At 54.7% G+C, this 19,185-nt stretch overlaps 2 protein-coding genes across 3 annotated transcripts in view; one reads left to right on the forward strand and one right to left on the reverse strand.

Annotated features, from left to right (window-relative positions):
* P4HA2 (prolyl 4-hydroxylase subunit alpha 2) overlaps positions 1–19,185 on the forward strand; it is an 86,018-nt gene that overhangs the window by 10,432 nt on the left and 56,401 nt on the right. The window lies entirely within an intron of this gene.
* PDLIM4 (PDZ and LIM domain 4) lies at positions 1,678–17,293 on the reverse strand. Of its 2 annotated transcripts, XM_025924462.2 has the most exons (7): positions 17,108–17,293; positions 11,371–11,522; positions 7,557–7,635; positions 2,957–3,138; positions 2,589–2,752; positions 2,135–2,252; positions 1,678–1,993 (listed from the first exon to the last, which is right to left on the reverse strand). In XM_025924462.2, the coding sequence occupies exons 1-7, from the start codon at positions 17,198–17,200 to the stop codon at positions 1,789–1,791; spliced, it is 993 nt and encodes a 330-aa protein (XP_025780247.1). In that variant the 5' UTR covers positions 17,201–17,293; the 3' UTR covers positions 1,678–1,788. The 2 variants fall into 2 exon arrangements, with proteins under 2 accessions (XP_025780247.1, XP_025780248.1); XM_025924463.2 differs by lacking the exon at positions 2,135–2,252 and having other exon boundaries at positions 1,791–1,993.

Here is a 19,185-nt window from a genome sequence, read left to right on the forward strand (position 1 = left end):
TCTACAAGAAGTAAGCAGAAATAAAAATTTTCGAGATTAGGTACACCATGCCTGAATAAATGCAGGGTAAACACGGATTACAGTATCTTTCAGGACAGGACTCTACCTTTTACACCAGTTCTTGCCAAATGAGTCTGGAGAGTCAGGGTCACAGTTCAAAAAAGTTTGTTTGTTTTTCCGAGTCTGGCATCCTGAGTCTAAACCTCGATAATTAGAAATGTACAAGAACAGCCTTGACATGTTTGTAAAAACCAGGAACAAGGAGAGATTGGCATATTACACTCTACAACAGTAGTAATTAAGTCAACGTGATAGTGGAATAAAGTCAAGTGAAAAAGACCCCTGCAAAAGTATGAAAAGGTCCTATCAACAAGAAGTAAATGAGTCTCGGAAAAATGAGTAAAGGGTTTAGGGCAATTCACAGGAGAAGAAGTCTTGGAGGGAGAAGACCATTCTGTTCCCAGCTGTTCACTCAGCGCCCAACAGCAAACAGAAGTATTTGTCGAATGAATGTGCATCACCGGTAATCAGACGAATGCAAATTAAAGCAATCACGTATCGCATTTTACTCATGGGGTTGGCAAAAAATGAAAAGAGAGAGAGATACTATCCTGTGATAGCAAGAGCGTGAGTTAACGGGCACTGTCGTGTGCTGATAGTAAGGGGGAAACGATAAATCTTTTGTGGTTTTTGTGACAGTACAAAATTGAAAATAGCACAAAGGTACATTACTGAGGGCTAGCTAAGTAAACGGGGACTCAGCGAATGAGGCTGCTTCCGGCCGGGAGCAAGCTGTGGAGAGCGCAGATCCGTGTGACCTGGAGTCCAGGGCAGTTTGTTGCCTGTGAACGGCCACAACTCACCAACTCTGATATCATTTATATTTTTTAAAAAGCGCCAGTCTGTACCGGCATAAGCAACGGATCCATTAAAGGCTCCAGGTCGCCCCACCATCCGGTAATCAACCGCCAGGTCTGGAGAAGGGGTTGCGTTTACCCTGGGCTTTGGAGATTGGAGCTGCGTGAAGGGTGGGGTCCTAGGCCCTCCTCCTTTCTCTCTCTCCTTCTCCGCCTCCTCGCCCCCCCTCCCCAGTCCCTCTCCTGACTCTCACAGGCCCTCCCCCAACACTCTCTAGGCGCGCCCCCTAGTGGGGGGAGAGGTGAAGGAGAAAGAAAAAGGGGTCGAGGAAAGAATAGTGGGCAGGGGGAGGGAGAGACACATGAGAACGCCGAGAACGCGGAAGGTCAGGGGGCAGGTACCGCCATCAGCAGTCCCAGGGATTTCTGTCCCCCCCACCCTTCAGCAATCCCACCTGCAGCTACTAGGGGCTGCCCTCTCTCTGCTGGTGGCCAGAGGAGACCTTTCCCGTCTGTGCTTACTTTTGCCATACCTCTGCATACACGATTCCTCTCTGTATAGTCCTCAGTTGACACCTTCTCTGACTCCACCCAGATCAGATCCCTTGGTGTGACATCAGTCATAGCACCCCAGATCGCACCTCCCTACTAATATAACTGCCCCTTGTGATTTATGTCTGCCAGCCATCTAGGCTGTGGCCTCCTTGAAGACAGCACAGCACCTGTCTTGCTCACCAATGCACCCAGTGCCTAGGACATAGAGGCCACACTCGGGAGTCATGGCCTGTGCTAGAGGGAGGCAGGCCAGGGCACGGACATGTTCAAGGCCGAGCTGAGGGAGTTTATTAGAGAGGCAGGGGGCAAACATATTTACACGGGCCGAGTGGGGGCATTAAAAGCAGAAGCAGAGACTGGAAGTTCCGGGAGCAGCTCAGACGAGTTCCACCTTGGCATTGGGGTATACCGCCACCACATCGTAGCCCTCCGGCGGCTTGACGCGAGCCTTAGCGTGGCTCTCACAGTAGAGCCGCTCGTCCAGAAAGAAGTAACCGCGCTGCTTAAGGTTCAGGCCGCAGTCGCTGCACATGAAGCACTCCGGGTGGTAAAGCTTGTCCCGAGCCTTGACGATGGTGCCCCTGATGGGGAGACGGGGAGAGAGGGCTGCTTCCGGCGACTGATTGACGCATTCGTGAGCGCTCCCATCCGGGGCCTCAGGGCCTCGGGCGGGGCCAAGGGAGTACCCAGGTCAGGGTGGGGAAAGCAGGGTGTGTACTCACACGATGCCATGGCCACAGCGTGTGCATTCGGGCAGTCCTTGCAGGCCACTCAGCGGAGTGCCCAGCTTGCTGGCGGTGGGCTTGAGGTTGCGGGGGCCGCCAGGCCCGGGCCGCTCCCCTGAAAGCCGGAGCGCAAGTGGCATGAGCCAGGTGCAGAGGTGAGAAAAGGGAATAACTTCAGTTCTACGCGGTGTGGGTTGGGCCCTGCTTCAGGGACCACCAGCACTGCGACTGGGGACGAGGTTTGGAGGGCATGGGACCAGGGACTGCGACAAGGGTGGAGTGAGAATCAGCACTCACAGTTGCATTGAGCGGTGTGGGAACGCTGGGAGGAGACAAGGCAGGGACAGATGGCTGGGAGGCAGGGCATGGGGACGCAAAGAGAGGGGGCGGAGCAATTCAAGGCAACTGAGGGAGTGGGAAGGCAGGTGGGGCAAGTTGGCAGGAGTCTTACCGCCCTCCCCAGCCTCTAGCATGCCCTGCAAGTAGCGGAAGGAGCCTGACTGCTTGGGCTCTGTAGTCAAGGGCTCAGCCGGCTCCCGAAGCATCCTGTACACCTCGGAGCCCAGGTCCACTCCGCAGTCTCGGCTCCGCGGGAGGCCTCTCGCTGGGTCAGTGCTGCGTGAAAAAGATGCACCAAGGGACAGGGTTGTGGTACCAACCTTCCCCTCTGCCAGCTCAGGGGTCTGGTGAGGTTTCATGGATCAGAGTGAAACCTGCTGAGACCCAGAGATCAAGTGTCAGGGGTCAAGATGAGATTTGAGGGATCAGGGATTAAGATGGGATCTGGGTGTGGCTTCAAAGGCCATCTCTCTGTACTACCTGTGAAGTGGAGACACATGCAGGGTGCTCATTTGAGTCATTAAGGTAGCCTCACTGTTGCTGCCATTGTGATGCAATGGGAGGTGAGACGGCTGCCCATAAGGAGGTCCCAGGCCTGGCCTGCCATCTTCTAGCCCAATCCCAGTGGCTGAGGGCCGCCTGCTGGTCGCCGGACTGCCATCCTACAAGAGAGAGGGGCCTAAGCATTGAGAAACCCTCTGGGGTAGGGTCTCTGGCCATTACGTACACATCCCACCCTTACCCTGTTATGCCAGGCCTTCCTAGATGTTGGCTGGTTACCCTGGCTCTGGCATCTCTGGGCTGTGGTGCCTGGACAGGGAAGGGCTGAAACTTGGGACTGGTTCAACCCCAGCAGAAGTGAGAAATGACCATGGAAAGGCAGACACAAAAATCTGAGTGCCTTTAGATTCAACCTTGGCACATGAACTGTGTGGTGGTTCTCACCACCAGTGCCCGTAAGGGATAGTGTTGGGGCAGGACCATTCCAAGAAGCCTTTTAAGGCCATTGTGACTGGAGCGAAGTGTGTGGCTTCCTTGCAGAGATGGTTCTGGTGCCAAGCCTTCTTACCTGCCAGAACTGTGCTGGGTACTGTATGGGCCCATAGTCGTGAACGTGAAAAACAAACTCCTGTCCTGCAGCCAGGAAGAGTCATCAATCATTGTGTGCCCAAAGCACACAGTGGGAGTGGGAGCAGACTGAGGCTCAAGGGTGTCAGTGTGAGGTCAGCCCCCTTTAGGTCCGTACCTTTGCTTCCATTTCATGTTTCCTAGCACAATATGGGTGGCTTTCTATAGGCAGAGCAGATGAGGGGCAGCGGCTGGGTCAGGGCTTAAGGATCCCCACCCCATCACCCCATGGCCAGCCTGGTGCCCTTGGCTGAAACATTTCAGGGAATGCCTTGAAAATGCCTCCTCAGCTCATGAGAAAAGGGCAGTATCTCCATAGGTGTGGATCTGAATGGGGACTGGGGATCTTTGTCCCTGAAGAGTCCAGGGCCATCTGCCCCTAGCTTGCAGGCACATATAGGTATGCACACTCTCACAAGGACTTTTACAGGCAAACACATGCACGCAGACAACACACAAGTGCCAGCCAGTCCACCAACATACACCTAATCACACATACACAGTCTCACATTCTCAGAGCCAGGGCTGGTCACCCTGGGGATGGCTATATATAGTAGCCTCCATGGCTGGGATGAGATTGGTGGCCAGAGCAGCCTGACTTTAAGATAAGGAACAAGAGTCCAGGCTATGAAGGTGGGTCTCAGCCTCAGCCTGGGAGATGACATGTAAATTTCTCCTCTGCTCTACAGTGGGGATGGAGAGACTAGATGGTGTGGACAAGATGTTTGTTCTAGGGGGAAAGAGCCCATGCCAGGCAGCCTCCAGCACTGGGGCACAGTGGAGCCTGCAGAGCTTTATCTGGACTGCCCCTGCTTTTTCTGCAGCCTCTGACCTGGGCGGGAGCCTGGGGAATGGGTGGATCAGTCACTGAGTGGGCGTGGTACCCCCATTTCCCCCACCCCAACAGTCAAAGGGGAGGGTCTCACTGCCCAGGTGGGCCCCCATCAATGAGGCAAACAGCAGTAGGAAAGCCCTTATCCCCACTGGGCGGAACAAAAGCCCCTGAGAAACCTGAGCACTTTTGCACATGTGTCTGAAGGGCAGACAGGCAGGCAAGGCTGGCCTGGCCTATAATGGGGACCAGATGGGCCATGGGCTGTGGGGGCAGGGCTGAGCTTGGTATGGAGGAGGCTTCAACAGGAAGGGGAGTCAGAAGGTCTTGGAGGAAGGAGGCCCTCACTCACCCAGCAGGGTGTGGGAGTCCATGCAGGGTCATCAGAGCCACTGCCCCTCCCACGGCCTCCTGTGCAGCCGCCTCTCTAGGTATGAACTCAGTGGTTAGGATACACATGGTGACCTCAGTCTTTGTTTGAGTCCCAGCTCTATCACCTCTCTGAATCTATTTCTTCATCTGTGAAATGGGGAATGTAATGATATCTATATCATAAATTCCTTGGGATAAAATGAGACAGTTGCATACAAAGCACTTCATATACTGCCTGGCACACAGCAAATGCTTGTTGGACGAAGGGCTATCACGGGCATTCCTGAGCTCCTCTTCCTATTCCTGGTTTCCCCCCTCTCTGCGCTGGTGCACTTGGTACCATGTGCTCCTTCTCTCTGAGTATCCGTCAGCTGTTGATTTGGTTCTTGAAGCCTCAGTGGGATAATCAGCAGATTGGGAGTAACTGCCTGCTTTCTCATCAGCTCCCACATGAGTGTGGTCAGAATCTGGGACACTCAGCTTGGATGGAAGTGGGTACTGAATCCAGATGAGCAGGTAGAACTTCCTAGAGGCCAAACTCCAGCTCTCTGCTGGTCTGGGAGGAACAGGCTGGTGTGCTAGGGCTGCCTGCTCTACCTGGCTTGCCTTAACCCATCACCAGGTTCTCAGCTTAAATGGCATCCTCTCTGGGAAAGCTTCCGTTATCATAATCCTTTCTCAGCCCTGGGCTGGACCACATGCCTCCTGTGTTCCCATGTAAGGCCTGAAGGAAGAACGGTCTCTCTCCTATAACCCTGCATGACCTACATGACCTATTTGCACTCGGGGGTGCGTGCCAGGGTACCTTGTGCTGGTCTCAGGGTCAATTGTGGTTTTCTCCTCCTCTGATGGCTCTAGCTGGGCCCACCCGCTCCCCACTGCAGGCGGAGGATGGGAGCACTTTGGGGACAATGAGCCCTGTGTCTGTGTTCCTGACATAGCCCTGTGGGGGCTGGATGGGGGTGTTTCTGTTGCCACCCACGGAGCTCATGACTTTTAAGTACAAGGGGCGGGCAGCAGCTGAGGGGCAGCCCCGTTGCTTGTAGAAAATTCCTCTGACTCCAGCCTGAGCCACTGGCAGCCTAGTCCTCAAGGAGGTCAGAAAGGGAAAGTGTGGGGGCAGGGAAGCTGCTCTTTGGCCCCCAAGCCCACCTGCCCTGAGCCTCTCCTGAAGGACTGAACAGAGCTGAGCTTCAAATTCCAAAATTCAGACCCTCTTGTTCTATCCATCCTGCACTCACATGTGAGAGCTGGGCCTCACATATGTGCCAGGGGCCTACACTGTGCTGCTGCCTTCCCCCTGGTCCACGTCAAGTCTGGTCAATTTGTCAACCCCTGCCTTCCCCTGGCACCTCCCCTGAGGTCCAAGGGACTACCAGGGCAAGCTTCAGACACACAAGTGTGGCCATGAATCTCTGCAGGAACAGCTGAGGTCCTGGAGAAAGGAAACCGAGAGAGTCTCTGTGGTTCTGCCTTATCACCTCATCCCTTGCCTCTGCACTCCCACCTAGGAGCTTTCTTTTTTCTGAACCTATGATGCACAATCTCACTTCTGGGCCTTTCTGCTTCCTCATACACCTCCTTTCTCCATGCCCCTTTGCCGGACTTATTCTTCCTAGTCTTTCAGGTCTTGGCTTGGATACCCCCTCCTCCAGGGAGCCCTCTCTGAACCCTTGGGTGACTAATGTGCCTACTTTGGACTCCTTTGGCCCTGGCTTCTGCCATCCCAGAATTGCTAAATGCCTCTCCATTTTCAGAATGGGCACTCCCTGGAATGTAGTAAGCATCTGGCCTCAGAGATTCCAGCAAAAGCAAGGTAGGAAACAAATATCAGAGCAAGATGAGGACTGGGATACGTGGTGAGGGAGAGACCATAGCGGATCCTTCCTTCTATATAGTGAAGCCTCTGTGGCGAGAAAGTAGAATAAGCAGGCCCAGGAGGCCATAGCCCCAGATGCTGAGTCCCACAGCTCTGGCACCATCAAAGACTAGTCCTGCTCCACCTGGTCCAAACTCTGTGGCCCAGAGATGTTGAGCTGGCTCTGGATACCTCAGCCCTGTCCACTTGGCTACCCCTCAAGCCCATGGCAAAACAAGCCCTAGAGCAGCTTCTCCTTGCCCCCCTCCTCCACTTGAGGACAGTATCATAGCTATGAGTCCTGTTATACGCAGAGAGGCGACTGAGCAGACTGAGGTCTGCTAGGTGCAATCACAGGCCGGCCAGGGGAAAACTGTAGTCTTAGATAGGGCAAGGAAGTGCCTTATATTCTAAAGTCAGTCTTCAGGCCTGAGTTTGGCTCTAGCCAGGCATCCAAGGCTAAGATGGGACAGAAGAGAACCTAAATAGTCTGAAGTCACTCCATGGCTCAACGTTTCCCCCCACCCCGGCCCCAAGCCTGGTGACTTCCTCTTGGTCTGGCATCACTAGGCACCAGAGTGAAGCCCAGCTGGGTGAGTAGTAGGCTTGAGCCAAGGCCTGGCCCCGTTCCTGCCCATTAGAGGTCCCTTTGTCTCAGAATCTAGGACTGCCTAGAGTATAGACAGAGCCCCCAGCAGATGTCCATCACCTGGGGAGCACAGGATGAGGTACAGACATGGCCTAGAGAAGTCTGCTGCTTCAGGCTCTGGCCTGGACATATGAAAGCCATGGTGAAGACATCTAGTGCAGTTTAACCCATGGACCAGGCCTGGCCCCTCTGCCCTGGACTCGCTCTGAACCAGGCCAGGCCAGGTGGTGTCCGTACATACCTGGGCCTCAGGGTCAATGTGGATCCTCTGTGCCTGAGCCTTGTCCTCTGGGGTACTGGGCCAGCTCCTGCCTTCAGGCCTGTAGCAGAAATTAGAATGGTCAGGTATGTTTGCTTAGTGTGCCTAATATGACTGGGACCAGGTCCAAGAGGGGCTGGGCTCTGGACCCAGAGCCCCCCAGGACCAGGCCTGGCATCGGGCACGGCAAAGGACACCACTGTAGCACTTGCCCCTGCACCAGAATGGTGGCCATTACGGCAGGAGATAGAGCTCCAGGTCAGCCACCACCTAGGGTGGGGCTGTGTGTTCCTTCCCCACCAGCTGCTCCATGCCTTTCTGGTCTCATTCCCAGGGAGGATGCAACAGAAGCCCTGAAGCTTCTCCACTTTTTTCACCCTCTCTGTGGCCTCAGTGTAAAGAGGGCGAGCTGATAGCAGGGCGAGTCAGGCCTCACACATTGATCAGCTAGGAGTCCATTTACTTATCCTCTTCCATCCAGAGCCTCTGGCCTGGCCTGGAGGTCAGGCATCCATGGGCTCTGGGGGAGGTGAAATAAAGGCTTTGAGGGGTGTGCCTCCCCTCCTGCTGCAGGCAGAGTCATCACCAGTGTCTGCCCAGCCCAGATGGGAAACAGGCCATTAGGAAATTCCTGCTTCACCATAGAAACCAAAAGCCAAACACCACTCAGGAGGGAGAAAAACATCATAAACCTGCCATAAGCGGGGCAGGCGGGGCAGGCAAGGCTGAGAAGCTATGGGCCTGGGGCCCAGTCCTGCCACTCAGTAGCCCTGTGAGGAGGCAGCTCAGGAGGGTGCCTGGACCCCAGACTGACAGGTGGGTGTGAAATGAGGCAGGTTACACCAATAATGTCCCCTCTCATCTCAAAAGGCATCTGGGTGCCTTCCAAGGTGTCACCACTGGGCCAGCAACTCAACTCTCTCTCTGTCCACCACCCAGTGAAGGATTTTAACTGTCTACACCTGTAGACCACACTTACTCTATATTTCCTCACCTTTGCCCATTTCTTAATCCCCTGCAGACTAGCCTTTCTCCCCCACAGCCTTTTGCAGCCCTGTGGAACCAAAGCTCTGCTGCCCCGAGGCAACACCATCCCCACTGGCATCTGGCCCCAGCCCTCTCAGCCTGGCTCCCAAGTGACTGCCCTAACCCACAGCTCTACCTATGGCCTCCACCCACTCAGAGCTCTTCTGGGATGAATCTAGGACATCTCATGTGGCTATATGGCCTATACTTCCCTGAGGTTCTGCCCAGAAGAGATGTTCAAGCCTGAGGTCCGAAGGTCAGAGTGCACAAAGTACCCAGAGCCAAGAGTGTGGCCCAAGGCATCATATCAGAATGAAGAGCTTATTCAATCTCCATTCCCAGGCCTTCATGTCCAGCTGGACAGGTGGCACCATCTACCATCTCTGAGCAAATGATAGCCCAAGTGTGGGCCATGCAAATGCATCTTGTAACATACATAATGGGCAACACAGACCCCACCAGAAGCCCAGGGTTGGAACTGATGCCAGGAAGGTCTGGGCCTACAGAACATGTCCAGAAAGTGTGAGTTAGCTTGGATTGTTGGGATAACTGGTTCTGAGTTCTAGACAAAATAAGCATAGCAGGAAAACTGGCCCTTTCTTTCACTTTGCATCCTGTGGAGAAGTCTGTGGTGGATTAGAGCCCTCTGTACACAAGAGGATAGGTGGTCTGGGCAGAGCTCTGGGGGGTAGGGGCACAGAATAGCTCCTTCCAGCTAGCTGACCTGGTGGATCCTCCACAGAACCCACATTGAGGGGGTCTTTGGGGCATAGGTCCTGGCATAGCAAACAGGCTACAGAGCAGGTTCAGAGGCTTACAGGTGAGATGGTGCCCAGGAAAAGAAATTCTGACCCAAAGGGTCATGGTGGCCTTTGTGATCGCCCAGACTCTGCATGTGTGAGAAGTGGAGATGGGAGCTGGAGGACAGGACCCCAGATTTTCACCCTGAGCAGACCCGGTGTGTCATAAGCATTCAATCCCCAAATCACAAGACGGTCCCATTTTGGAGTTAAGGAAGCGGAGAGCTTTAAGATTAAGTGATTTAAGATTAAATCACTTGCTGGAGGACCACACAGTTCTCAAGTGCAGAGCTGGGGTTTGAACCCAGATCTGTGATAGTAGAGAATGCTCTCACCTGCTCCATGGCCAGGCAGCATTTGGAGGCAAGGTAGAACAGATCAGGGGGCCCCTGGCTCCACACATGCTTGGCTTGGAACAAATGAGCAGGGATGAAAGGAAGGAAGGAAGGAAGGAAGAAAGGGGGACCTCCACCCTGCCCCCATGCTGCTGCCCTCCCCTGACATCATTCCCTCTGGGAACCTCCTGACTCAGGCCCCCTATAAGCCTCTGCTGCCTCCCTCACCCCACTACTACCAGGGCTTCCCTTGTTTAGCCATGTAAAATCAAGGCCGGAGGTGAGTCAGGGCCCAGGAAACCAGCCAAGTGGGGCGACCACAGAGGCTACTCGTGGGCAGAGCAGTGCTGATGTTTTCCCCAGCCAGACTGTACCTCAGTCTGGGAGAGGGTGATGAATGTGGTCCTTCTTTAGGGAGAAGGAAACCCAGGTTCACAAAGGTCATCTGGTGTACTTAAGACCCCAAAGAGTCTGGATGAGAACCAGCTCTGCTGAACTTTCAGGCCAGGGGCTCCTTACTTTGGACCAGGTGGAGGGTACAAGGCCTTGGACTTGCAATCAGCTCCAAGAGCACAGTCAGGGGTCCTGACCCCAACCTGGACCCAGACACAAATGGATACTATTTCAGAAGCCTTCCTAACATGTTTAATGGCTCTCAGCCCTACCAGCGCTAAGGCATAGTTAGCCGTGTTGTGGTTTGGGGAGGTTTTGCCGACACACATCCACAGGGGGTCATGGAAAGTCCCTGTTAGCAGTGAACGTGGCAGAACTGAACAGTTATGTCTGACTTCTCTGAATCCAAGCAAGACAGAGGGCAGGGAAATCCCACTCAGCCAGGACCTGGCCAACTGCCTTTAGAGCTGAACAAAGACCCAGGGCCTGAGTAAGGCTGTGAACACCCCAGGTGGACTTTGCATCCTAGACCATTTATAGGGTACAGATGGGGCTTGGTGATCCCCAATCCTCCCTTCATGTAGGCTGGATGGCATTACATAGTCTACAATATCCGGATTTAACTGGGGCAGAGGCACGGGCCATAGTGGGGACAGCTGAGGGTAGCCACAGGGTGGTAGGAGTGGTTAGCAGCCACTCCTAGGAGTGAGAGACCTGAGGACAAATTTTGCTTCCTCACTCCCTTGCTGTGTGACTTTAGACACCCTCTAACCTTTCTGAGATTCAGCTATCTCATCTGTAATACAAAGATTATACTAGGTTTTACCTTATCAAGCAGGTTTGAAGGTTAAATGAGGTGTTGGACAAGAAACCACTTTGAAATGGTCATCAACCAGATCACTCGGGTGGAGAGAAGACTGAAATCATCCCCCTCCCCAGAAGCCACCCAAGGTCTTATTTCATACTTGATTTGGGCTGCCTGTCTCCTTCCCATAAGTCCCTCCATACACTTCCAGCCCTGAGCTAATAGGGAGCTTCTTCCCTTCTTAAGCCACTCCCGTCTCCAAACAGTGCCTGGCAGGCCCCCAGGAAAGCACTACTTCCGAGGACCAGGGTGCCATGAGCTGAGGCAGAGAGACTGTGTGAGGTTCAGCTCTCCCATGACACTGGCCATTTTTAACTTACCCTCCCCTTAAATCCCCCCCCCCCCCATCATCCTGGCCCAGCCTGCCCTGTGCATACCTGCTCACGGAGAGTGTGAGATGGTCATGGCAGCCCTTGATGCGGTTCTGCGCCTCCAGGTGTGTCATGAGCTCTGTGCTCTCACCATTGATGGCCTGGATCAGGTCTCCAGGGCACAGGGCGGCCAACGCAGCCTTGCTTCCAGCATGGACCTGTAGGTGGACAAGCCAGATCACTGGGAATTGGTCATTGTGTGGCCTTGCTGCAGTCTCTGCTCTAGAACACTTCCAACCTCAGAACCTGGGCTATGTGGCCCTCCTGCCAACATGACCTGTGGGTAGGCAAGTCAAGACACTGGTTAAGTTCCCATGTGGTCTGGCTGCAGCCTCTGCTCTAAACACTCCCAATTCTAGCACCTGAAGGACTGGTGGTGTGTGAGTGCATAAAAGAGGGGCATATAAGTGAAGGCATATAGGACTAGGACAGTAGGATGTCACTCTTGTAGCCTGCATATGTGCCCAAGGACATACAAAGGACACACAGGAACACATGTGCTCCCAGATACATACAAAGCATTGACGTGTCACAAATACCCTACATAGACAGTGCCCTACCCAGAGAGACTGCACAGACGCCCCTTGACCTGATATTTCCTAGTGATCTTGTCTCCCTACTTGTTTCCTCTCATCCCTACCTCCCACATTCACTTCTACCTACCCATACTCTGTCCAGGCCAGTTGAATATCCAGGCTCCAGATAGTTCTCACCTCCATGCTTCTGCAAATGCTGTTCTCTCCACCTGGAACACTCTTTCCTTTGACCTCAAACCATAATTATCAGCTTACACCTCCTCACCTTCAGGTCTTAGCAGAGAGGCCATTTCCTCTGGGAGCTGGTTCTCTGGACTCTCACAGTACTCTGTGCACCCCCTTTACCATTTTGCTCCCCTAAGTGCCTCATTCTGGGTCTGTGTCACCACCTTTCTTTCTTTTTTTTTTTTTTATTTAATTTTTTTTCCACGTTTTTATTTATTTTTGGGACAGAGAGAGACAGAGCATGAACGGGGGAGGGGCAGAGAGAGAGGGAGACACAGAATCGGAAACAGGCTCCAGGCTTCGAGCCATCAGCCCAGAGCCTGACGCGGGGCTCGAACTCACGGACCGCGAGATCGTGACCTGGCTGAAGTCGGACGCTTAACCGACTGCGCCACCCAGGCGCCCCTGTGTCACCACCTTTCTAGTCAAGTTCAAGGCCATCTACTTCCAGCTGCCAGTCTGCACTCCTGAGTCACAATTTCACCTCTACTTCCTCTGCAGGATAGACACTCAGGCCACTCTAGTGCCACTATTGACTCCAGTCAAATGGTGTCCATATATGGAAACTCTTACAATACTGGTCCCCTCATGAGAGCCATATGAGGTTGGGGAAAGGCTCACAGGGAGGCCTGAGTAAGGAGTCCAGGGGAATTCAGGCAACAGGGAACCCTTCGCCCTATCCCTGGTTCCACCACAGCCTTTGGAAATAGATTTTAGCCACCCTCATTTTTTTAAATTTATTTAAAAATTTTTAATGAATCTCTATGCCCAACATGGAGCTTGAACTGACAACCCCAAGATTAAGAGTCACATGCTCACTGGAGCACCTGTGTGGCTAGGTCGGTTGAGTGTCTGACTTTGGCTCAGGTCATGATCTCACAGGTTGTGAGTTTGAGCCCCACATCAGGCTCGCTGCTGTCAGTGCAGAGCCCACTTAGGATCCTCTGTACCCCCCTCTCTCTTCTCTTCCCTCGCTCATGCTCTCTCTCTCAAAAAGAAATAAACGTTAAAAAAAAAAGTCACATGCTCACCAAGTGACGGGCCCTGTAGGCACCCTCATTCCTACTCAGCCTCTCCAGTGGTGCCCAGTTCTCGAGAGCTGCCAGTGACCCTGTTCCTATTGCTGGGGTTGGGCGCTCCTGGAAGCCAAGCTAGGCTCAGCTTATCCAGCTTTCAGCAGTGAATGGACAAAGCTGAGGTGCTAGCAGCTTCTTGGCTGGAGTCCTGATGCGGGCAGTGCCTAAGCTGACCTGCCCTGAAATATTTTTGCCCCAAGGAATATTTTTCTAGAGTATGACACCCTCAGCCAATAGACCACCATGAATGCTCATTCACAGGGCCTGGCACCTATACAAGCCTGTTCTCCTGGGGAAGCACCCACTAGGCATCATTCCACCCTCTACTCAAGGTCCTGCTCCAGGCCCCTATCCTTTATGGATACATGCTCTATGACATGGCCTGGGCTTTACCCATAACTAGTTCATGGCAAACTTTCAACCACCTGGTGAGACAGAGGCTGTTCTCATCCCTACAGATGAAGCAAGGGAGGCTTGGGGGAAGGGACACCTTGCCCCAGTCCCCAATGCTGGAGAGAAGTATTCTTCTTCAGGGGGGTGGCTAGCTGCAGGATGACTCAGCCAGCACAAGGGGTGCATTCAGGCCCCTGTGGGTGGAGGAAGTTCTTGAAAGCAGGGGTGGCTGGGTCTCAGCCAACTCCATTAGCTCGGGGAGTTCTGGTCAGAGAGGGCATGAGGCCAGGAAACCATGACTCTCCCAACTGCCTTTATATGCATTGTCTCATTAATCCTCAAGGAAAGCCCATTTCTTAGATGAGGAAACTGAGGTCCAGAGAGGTGCAGGACACTCAACTGATAAATGGCAGAGTTAGGGCTTCATTCCAAGCCAACTGGTTCCAAGTCTTATCTACTAACCACTGTGTGATTTTCTCTTTCAGGGGAGAGACAGTGTCACAGGTAGAAAGATTGGCATGTATAACGGCTCGTCTGGGAGAGAGAGTAAAAGTAGGCTCCTGGGGTTGGAGCATCATTAGTGAGGAGACAATGGAAGAGAAGTCAGAGAAGAAGCAGGGACCAGAACTGCAGGCCTTGTAGGCCCAGGTGAGAAAGTGGCATTTCTCCTGGGTGGTCTGGAACTATGGAGGGTTCTAAGCAGGGAAGTCATAGGACACAGATTAATTCAGGCCTATCCCTCTGACTGCTGAGTGCAGGATAAATAGATGTGGGGGTGTCTGGGTGGCTTAGTCAGTTAAGTGCCCGAGTTTGGCTCAGGTCATGATATCATGGTTCGTGAGTTTAAGCTCCGCATCAGGCTCTCTGCTGTCAGCATGGAGCTTGCTTTGGATCCTCTGTTCCCCTCTCTCTCTGTACCTCCCCCTCTCACGTGCGCACTCTCTCTCTCTCTCTCTCAAAACAAACAAACAGTTTAAAAAAAATAGAAGGAAGGGAGAGGGGAACAGTGACGTCAGCTGGGAGACTGGGGCATGAACCAACCCCCTCACCTGTAGTAGCTACATTTCCAGCCCCTGCTCCACTCTGCCCAGCCTAGATGCTGTGATAGGCTGGGAGTCACAGAGTCCAGTGCCATACTGTCCCATCCAGTCACAGCAAGTTCCAGACAGGTCTGGACTCCTGGCTCTGCTCTGCTCCTCTGGATACACTCACTACCTTAGCTCCTCTGAGCCTTAGTGTCCCCATCTATAATGTGAGGCCGGAGGGAGTCCTTACTTATAAGGGCTCTTGTGAGGACTACCTGAAAGAATCAAGGCAAAAAGTCCCCACAATAGGTTGGGCACATGGTGGTGCTCACTCCAGGCTCTGGTTGCTGGGGAGCTGGTACCAACACCCATTAGGGTGGGGCCTGGAATGCTTTGGATGCCCAGCCAAGACCAGCAACCATTATAGTTCACAGAGGAAGAAGCCTTGGGCAGTGTTCTTGGGGGCTCCTTGAAGCTTTGTGAGCTGAGGTTGCAAGGCCCCAGCTCTGCCAGGCACCCAGCCTCCACCCAGTCTGAGTGTGGCTGTCCCCACAGGAAGGTAGGTGGGAGGAGGCCCTGGAAGCATGGAAGGAGTTGGATCTTCAGCCCCCTTGGTAAGGACACTCCCACATATCATCAGTATCTGTAGACCTGCCCTTGAGGTACCTGTTGGGCAAGCTGTGGCCTGTGTTTCCTCAGCCCTGGAGATCTCCCTAGATCCCACTCAAACCCAGGCTCAGGCATCCTGGCTCCTTGGGTCTGAGCTGCTGCCACATGACTTTGGGGGACAAGGGGGGTTCTTCCTGGCAAACCCTCTCCCAGCCTGGCTACTTGCCTGCCTGCCAGGGACCTACATCCCTGTCAGCTCCAAACAAGGCCGCTGCTGCTGCTGCCACTGTGACGTGTGGAGGCCTTTCCTCCGCGGGCAGGCAGCCGCGTGGGCAACAGATGTCTCTGCTCCCTGCCGCCTGTGGCCGTCAGCCGCCGCCACTGAGCCTGTCAGCGGCCTCACGCCTAGGGTGCCTGGCCTGCTGGCTGGCCTAGCACCCCCACCAGCCCGCTTTGGCGGACACACAGCAAGACACACACGGAGACAGACACAGAGGCGCGCGCGCGCACACACACACACACACACACACACACACACACACAGCAGTGTGCCTCAGGGAAGTGGGAGATGAAAGGCTCCCGGATGTGTTAAAGGCCCACCTCACTCAGCCCCAGGAACCTGGTGGCCGTGGGGTAAGGGCAGATGTGGGAAGCCTCCCAGGACAGCTGGGCCTGCCTGTCACCCTGGCCCCCAGAAAAGGGATTCCACAATTCTATGCTCCACCGGGTGCCCACCCCCTCCTAGGAAGTGGAAAGAAGTCTCTGAAAGCCCAGCCAGCTTAGTCCAGCCTCCGCGGAGAGAGGTGGCAGTAAGGTGGGGGAAAGTGGTTCTCAGTTTTCCTGACACAGGCCCCCAAAGATCAGAGCAGCCTGTGTGGGGATAAGGGATGGCCCTCAAATGGGCCCAGGGCCCCTCTGCTCTTCCCTCCAGACTGAGAGCCTTCAATGGCAGGATCTCTGTTTTGTCCTCTTTTGTCCCCTAGTCTGGGACCCCAAAGGGCAGAGTCTGACTCCCCTTTTTTAGCCCTTCAAACTAAGGGACCCCAAGGCTGGGCCAGGATCCTGTCTCGCCCGGATTGGGTACCCCTTCTTCAGGGCCTGAATCCCTTCCTCTGCTCCTCTTCCCTCCTCAAATTAGCCACCGCCCAGGATTGTGCCCCCTCTGCTTTCTCCTCTGTCCTAAGCCTGGGGTAATGCATAGCCCTGGAACCTTGAGGAACTGGGCTGAGGCTATTCTGGCCTCTGACCTTGTGTTGTCTTGTGGGCAGGGGTCTCACATCCTCACAGTAAGTCTCCCCTTTCCCTTCCCCTGGAATCCCTGAATTCCTCCTGGTCACTTCCCCATAGGACAACTGAGGTCATAGATGAGAGTCTGACCAAAACTAGAGTGAGGAAGTGGATGGCTCTTTCTCTTTCCATATCCAGAGAGGACCCCAGACCTCCCTGGGGTCACCCAGCTCTGCTGGCAGGGACTTTTGTTAGAAGGGGGCTCTCAGTCATTTCGCCCCCAATCCTGACTGGGTTCAGCCTAAGCAGCGTTTCTGGGCCTCTGTCGATGGGTCCAGACCCCTGGCCCACGACTGCGGTCCTTCCCTGGCCTGCAGTCACTCCCCCAAAATGAGACCAGCAGGGAGGCTGGTGTGTGAACAAGGGGGTGGGGGATCCTTCAAGGGACAGGGCAGGCAGGCCCAGCGGGAGAGGGGGGGGCGGTTGGGGCCCCACACTGCCATGCCTGGAAGCCTCTAGAGCCTGTGTGTCTCCCTGGCCATTCCTTGGCCTTCGAACTTCAGGGACGTCGGGGATCAGGGTCTCGAGTGGACCGCGAGGGCAGGGTCTCAGATGGAGGACCTTCCCGCCGCCCCGTGGCCATCAAACTCACCCGCGAGATGGTGAGGGGTGCGCTGAAGTCCCGGCCGCCTACTAGGCGGAAGCCCCAGGGTGAAGGGCCGCGCAGGGTCACGGAGTGGGGCATCGCGGGCCGGAGCCGCAGCCGGAGCCGGAGCCGGAGCCGGACACTGAGGAGCCGCCGCCGCCACCGCCGCCGCAGCCGCCGCCTGGACGCCGCGCCCCGCCCCCGGCCCGCCCGCCCCCGTACTCCCCTCCACCCGGCCCCCGCCCCGGCTCCCCGCGCGCCCGGATTGGCCCCGCGGCCGGCCCGCCCCGCCCACTTCGGGGGGCTCTGAGGACCCGCCCCTCAACCCTGGCGCCTATAGCCCAGCACGCCCGCGGGGTTCGCGGAGACCCCGGGACTGGGGCAGCCCCGACGTCAGGGATCCTGCCCTGGCCTCGCTCTGAGGTCCGCGGACCCAGCGCGGCCGCGGAAGGTCAGGCACAGGCCCTTTGAAGTCCCTTCTACCGGGCAGCGCCCCAGGCTGAGGAGGGATGGCGGTGGGGGCCGGCCCAAATGGGGGATGGGGCCCTGACTTGCTCAGAAAACTCCTCAAGGTCCTGGCAGGCAAGGCTGCCTCCCTGTTCCTCCGTGCCAGGAGGGCTCTGAACAGCAAGCATTGATGGGCAGCCTTCGGCCTTCGGCCTGGCCAGGGACACAGACTCAGGATGACAGCAGGCGCTGCCTGTGAGTGAGAACAGGAAGGTACTCAGCCTCGTTCTGGGAGGCTAGGAAGTCTGTCTGGAAGAAGTGGGCCCTGACTTGACTCTAGAAGCAAGGTGGCCTCTTGTCCTTCTAGGCGTCTCTGCCTGCCCAGGACACTCCTTCTCCAGCTCCCCTCTTCTTCCAGGCCGTCTCCCTGGCTGCACAGCCTCTTCCCCTCCTTTGCAAGGATTTTTGTTTCCCCAGGCTTCCTAGAAAAGGAGCAGCTTAGGGTGGTGGGATAGTAGCTGCACCAATGCAGGGGAGTGATGTATTTGAGGGGCATGGAATTGTGGGTGGCCCTTCCCTTGAGGACCCCAGTGCTGGTACTTTCTTCACTCTGAATCATTGTCCTCCAGGGATGTCCGTGAATGGCCTTTGCAGGTATCATGGCTTGGCCAGAGTACACCTACTACCCTCTGGCTCCCCTGGACACTTTGTGTTTGGCTACATTAAGGCAACACTGTTCCCTTCTCCAGGTTCTACTTTAGCCATTCTTGACAACGCTGTGTGCCCTCAAGTTTTGGTAAGGACTCCGCCCTTGGAGGCTAACAGGCTATGGGGTGAGATGTGTCCATGGGATCTTTTAAAACCCCCAAGAAGGAGGGCCACTCAAGAGGCACAAACTCAGGGTAGTCCAAGGAATGGGGGGATGCCTTTAGGGTGGAACATGGATGCCTCTCTGGGAGGTGGGGTGCTGTTGTCTGTTCAGCTGGCAGAGAAATGTCAGTGGCTCATCCTGAAATCACTTCATTGCCTTCCAGTTTACTTCCTTTTTAGGGAAGCATATTTCTCCCTTCTAGAAGTAGTCCTCTTGAATATGACTTTCCTAGCCCTTTAACATTTGGTCACTATAATTCATCTCTGAGGGTGTCTATCACAGAGTTGAAGATGCGTGGAGGGTGGGGAGTGGCTCTTCTAGAATCTGTACATAAACTTGCCCATTTCATTGTGCAGTTTCTGGGTGAGTTCCAGAGTCCATGCCAGTTATCCCCCACAGTGGGTCTTTGATGACATCTGAGTCCCATTTCTGACAGTGCCCTCCACAGGACACAGCCTGGGCACACTGTGCTCCTAGAGACTGGGGACAGGCCCTTTTTTTTTTTTTTTTAAAGTATATTTATTTATTTTGAGAGAGAGAGCAAGCCCGAGAGAGAGGGGAGAGAGAGAGACTGCCAAGCAGCCTCCACACTGACAGTGCAGAGCCTAACACAGAGCTTGAACTCACACACTGTGAGATCATGACATGTGCTGCAGTTGGGTCAGACATTTAACTGACTGAGACACCCAGGCATCCCTAGGGGCAGACCTTCTTAAGAGCCACACTGTGGTTTCACTCCTGAGGTACCCTGTGTCCTGAGTAGTAG

The sequence above is a fragment of the Puma concolor genome, chromosome A1 (assembly GCF_028749965.1).
Source record: "Puma concolor isolate L17-30 chromosome A1, mPumCon1.1.hap2, whole genome shotgun sequence".
Taxonomy (NCBI): domain Eukaryota; kingdom Metazoa; phylum Chordata; class Mammalia; order Carnivora; family Felidae; genus Puma; species Puma concolor.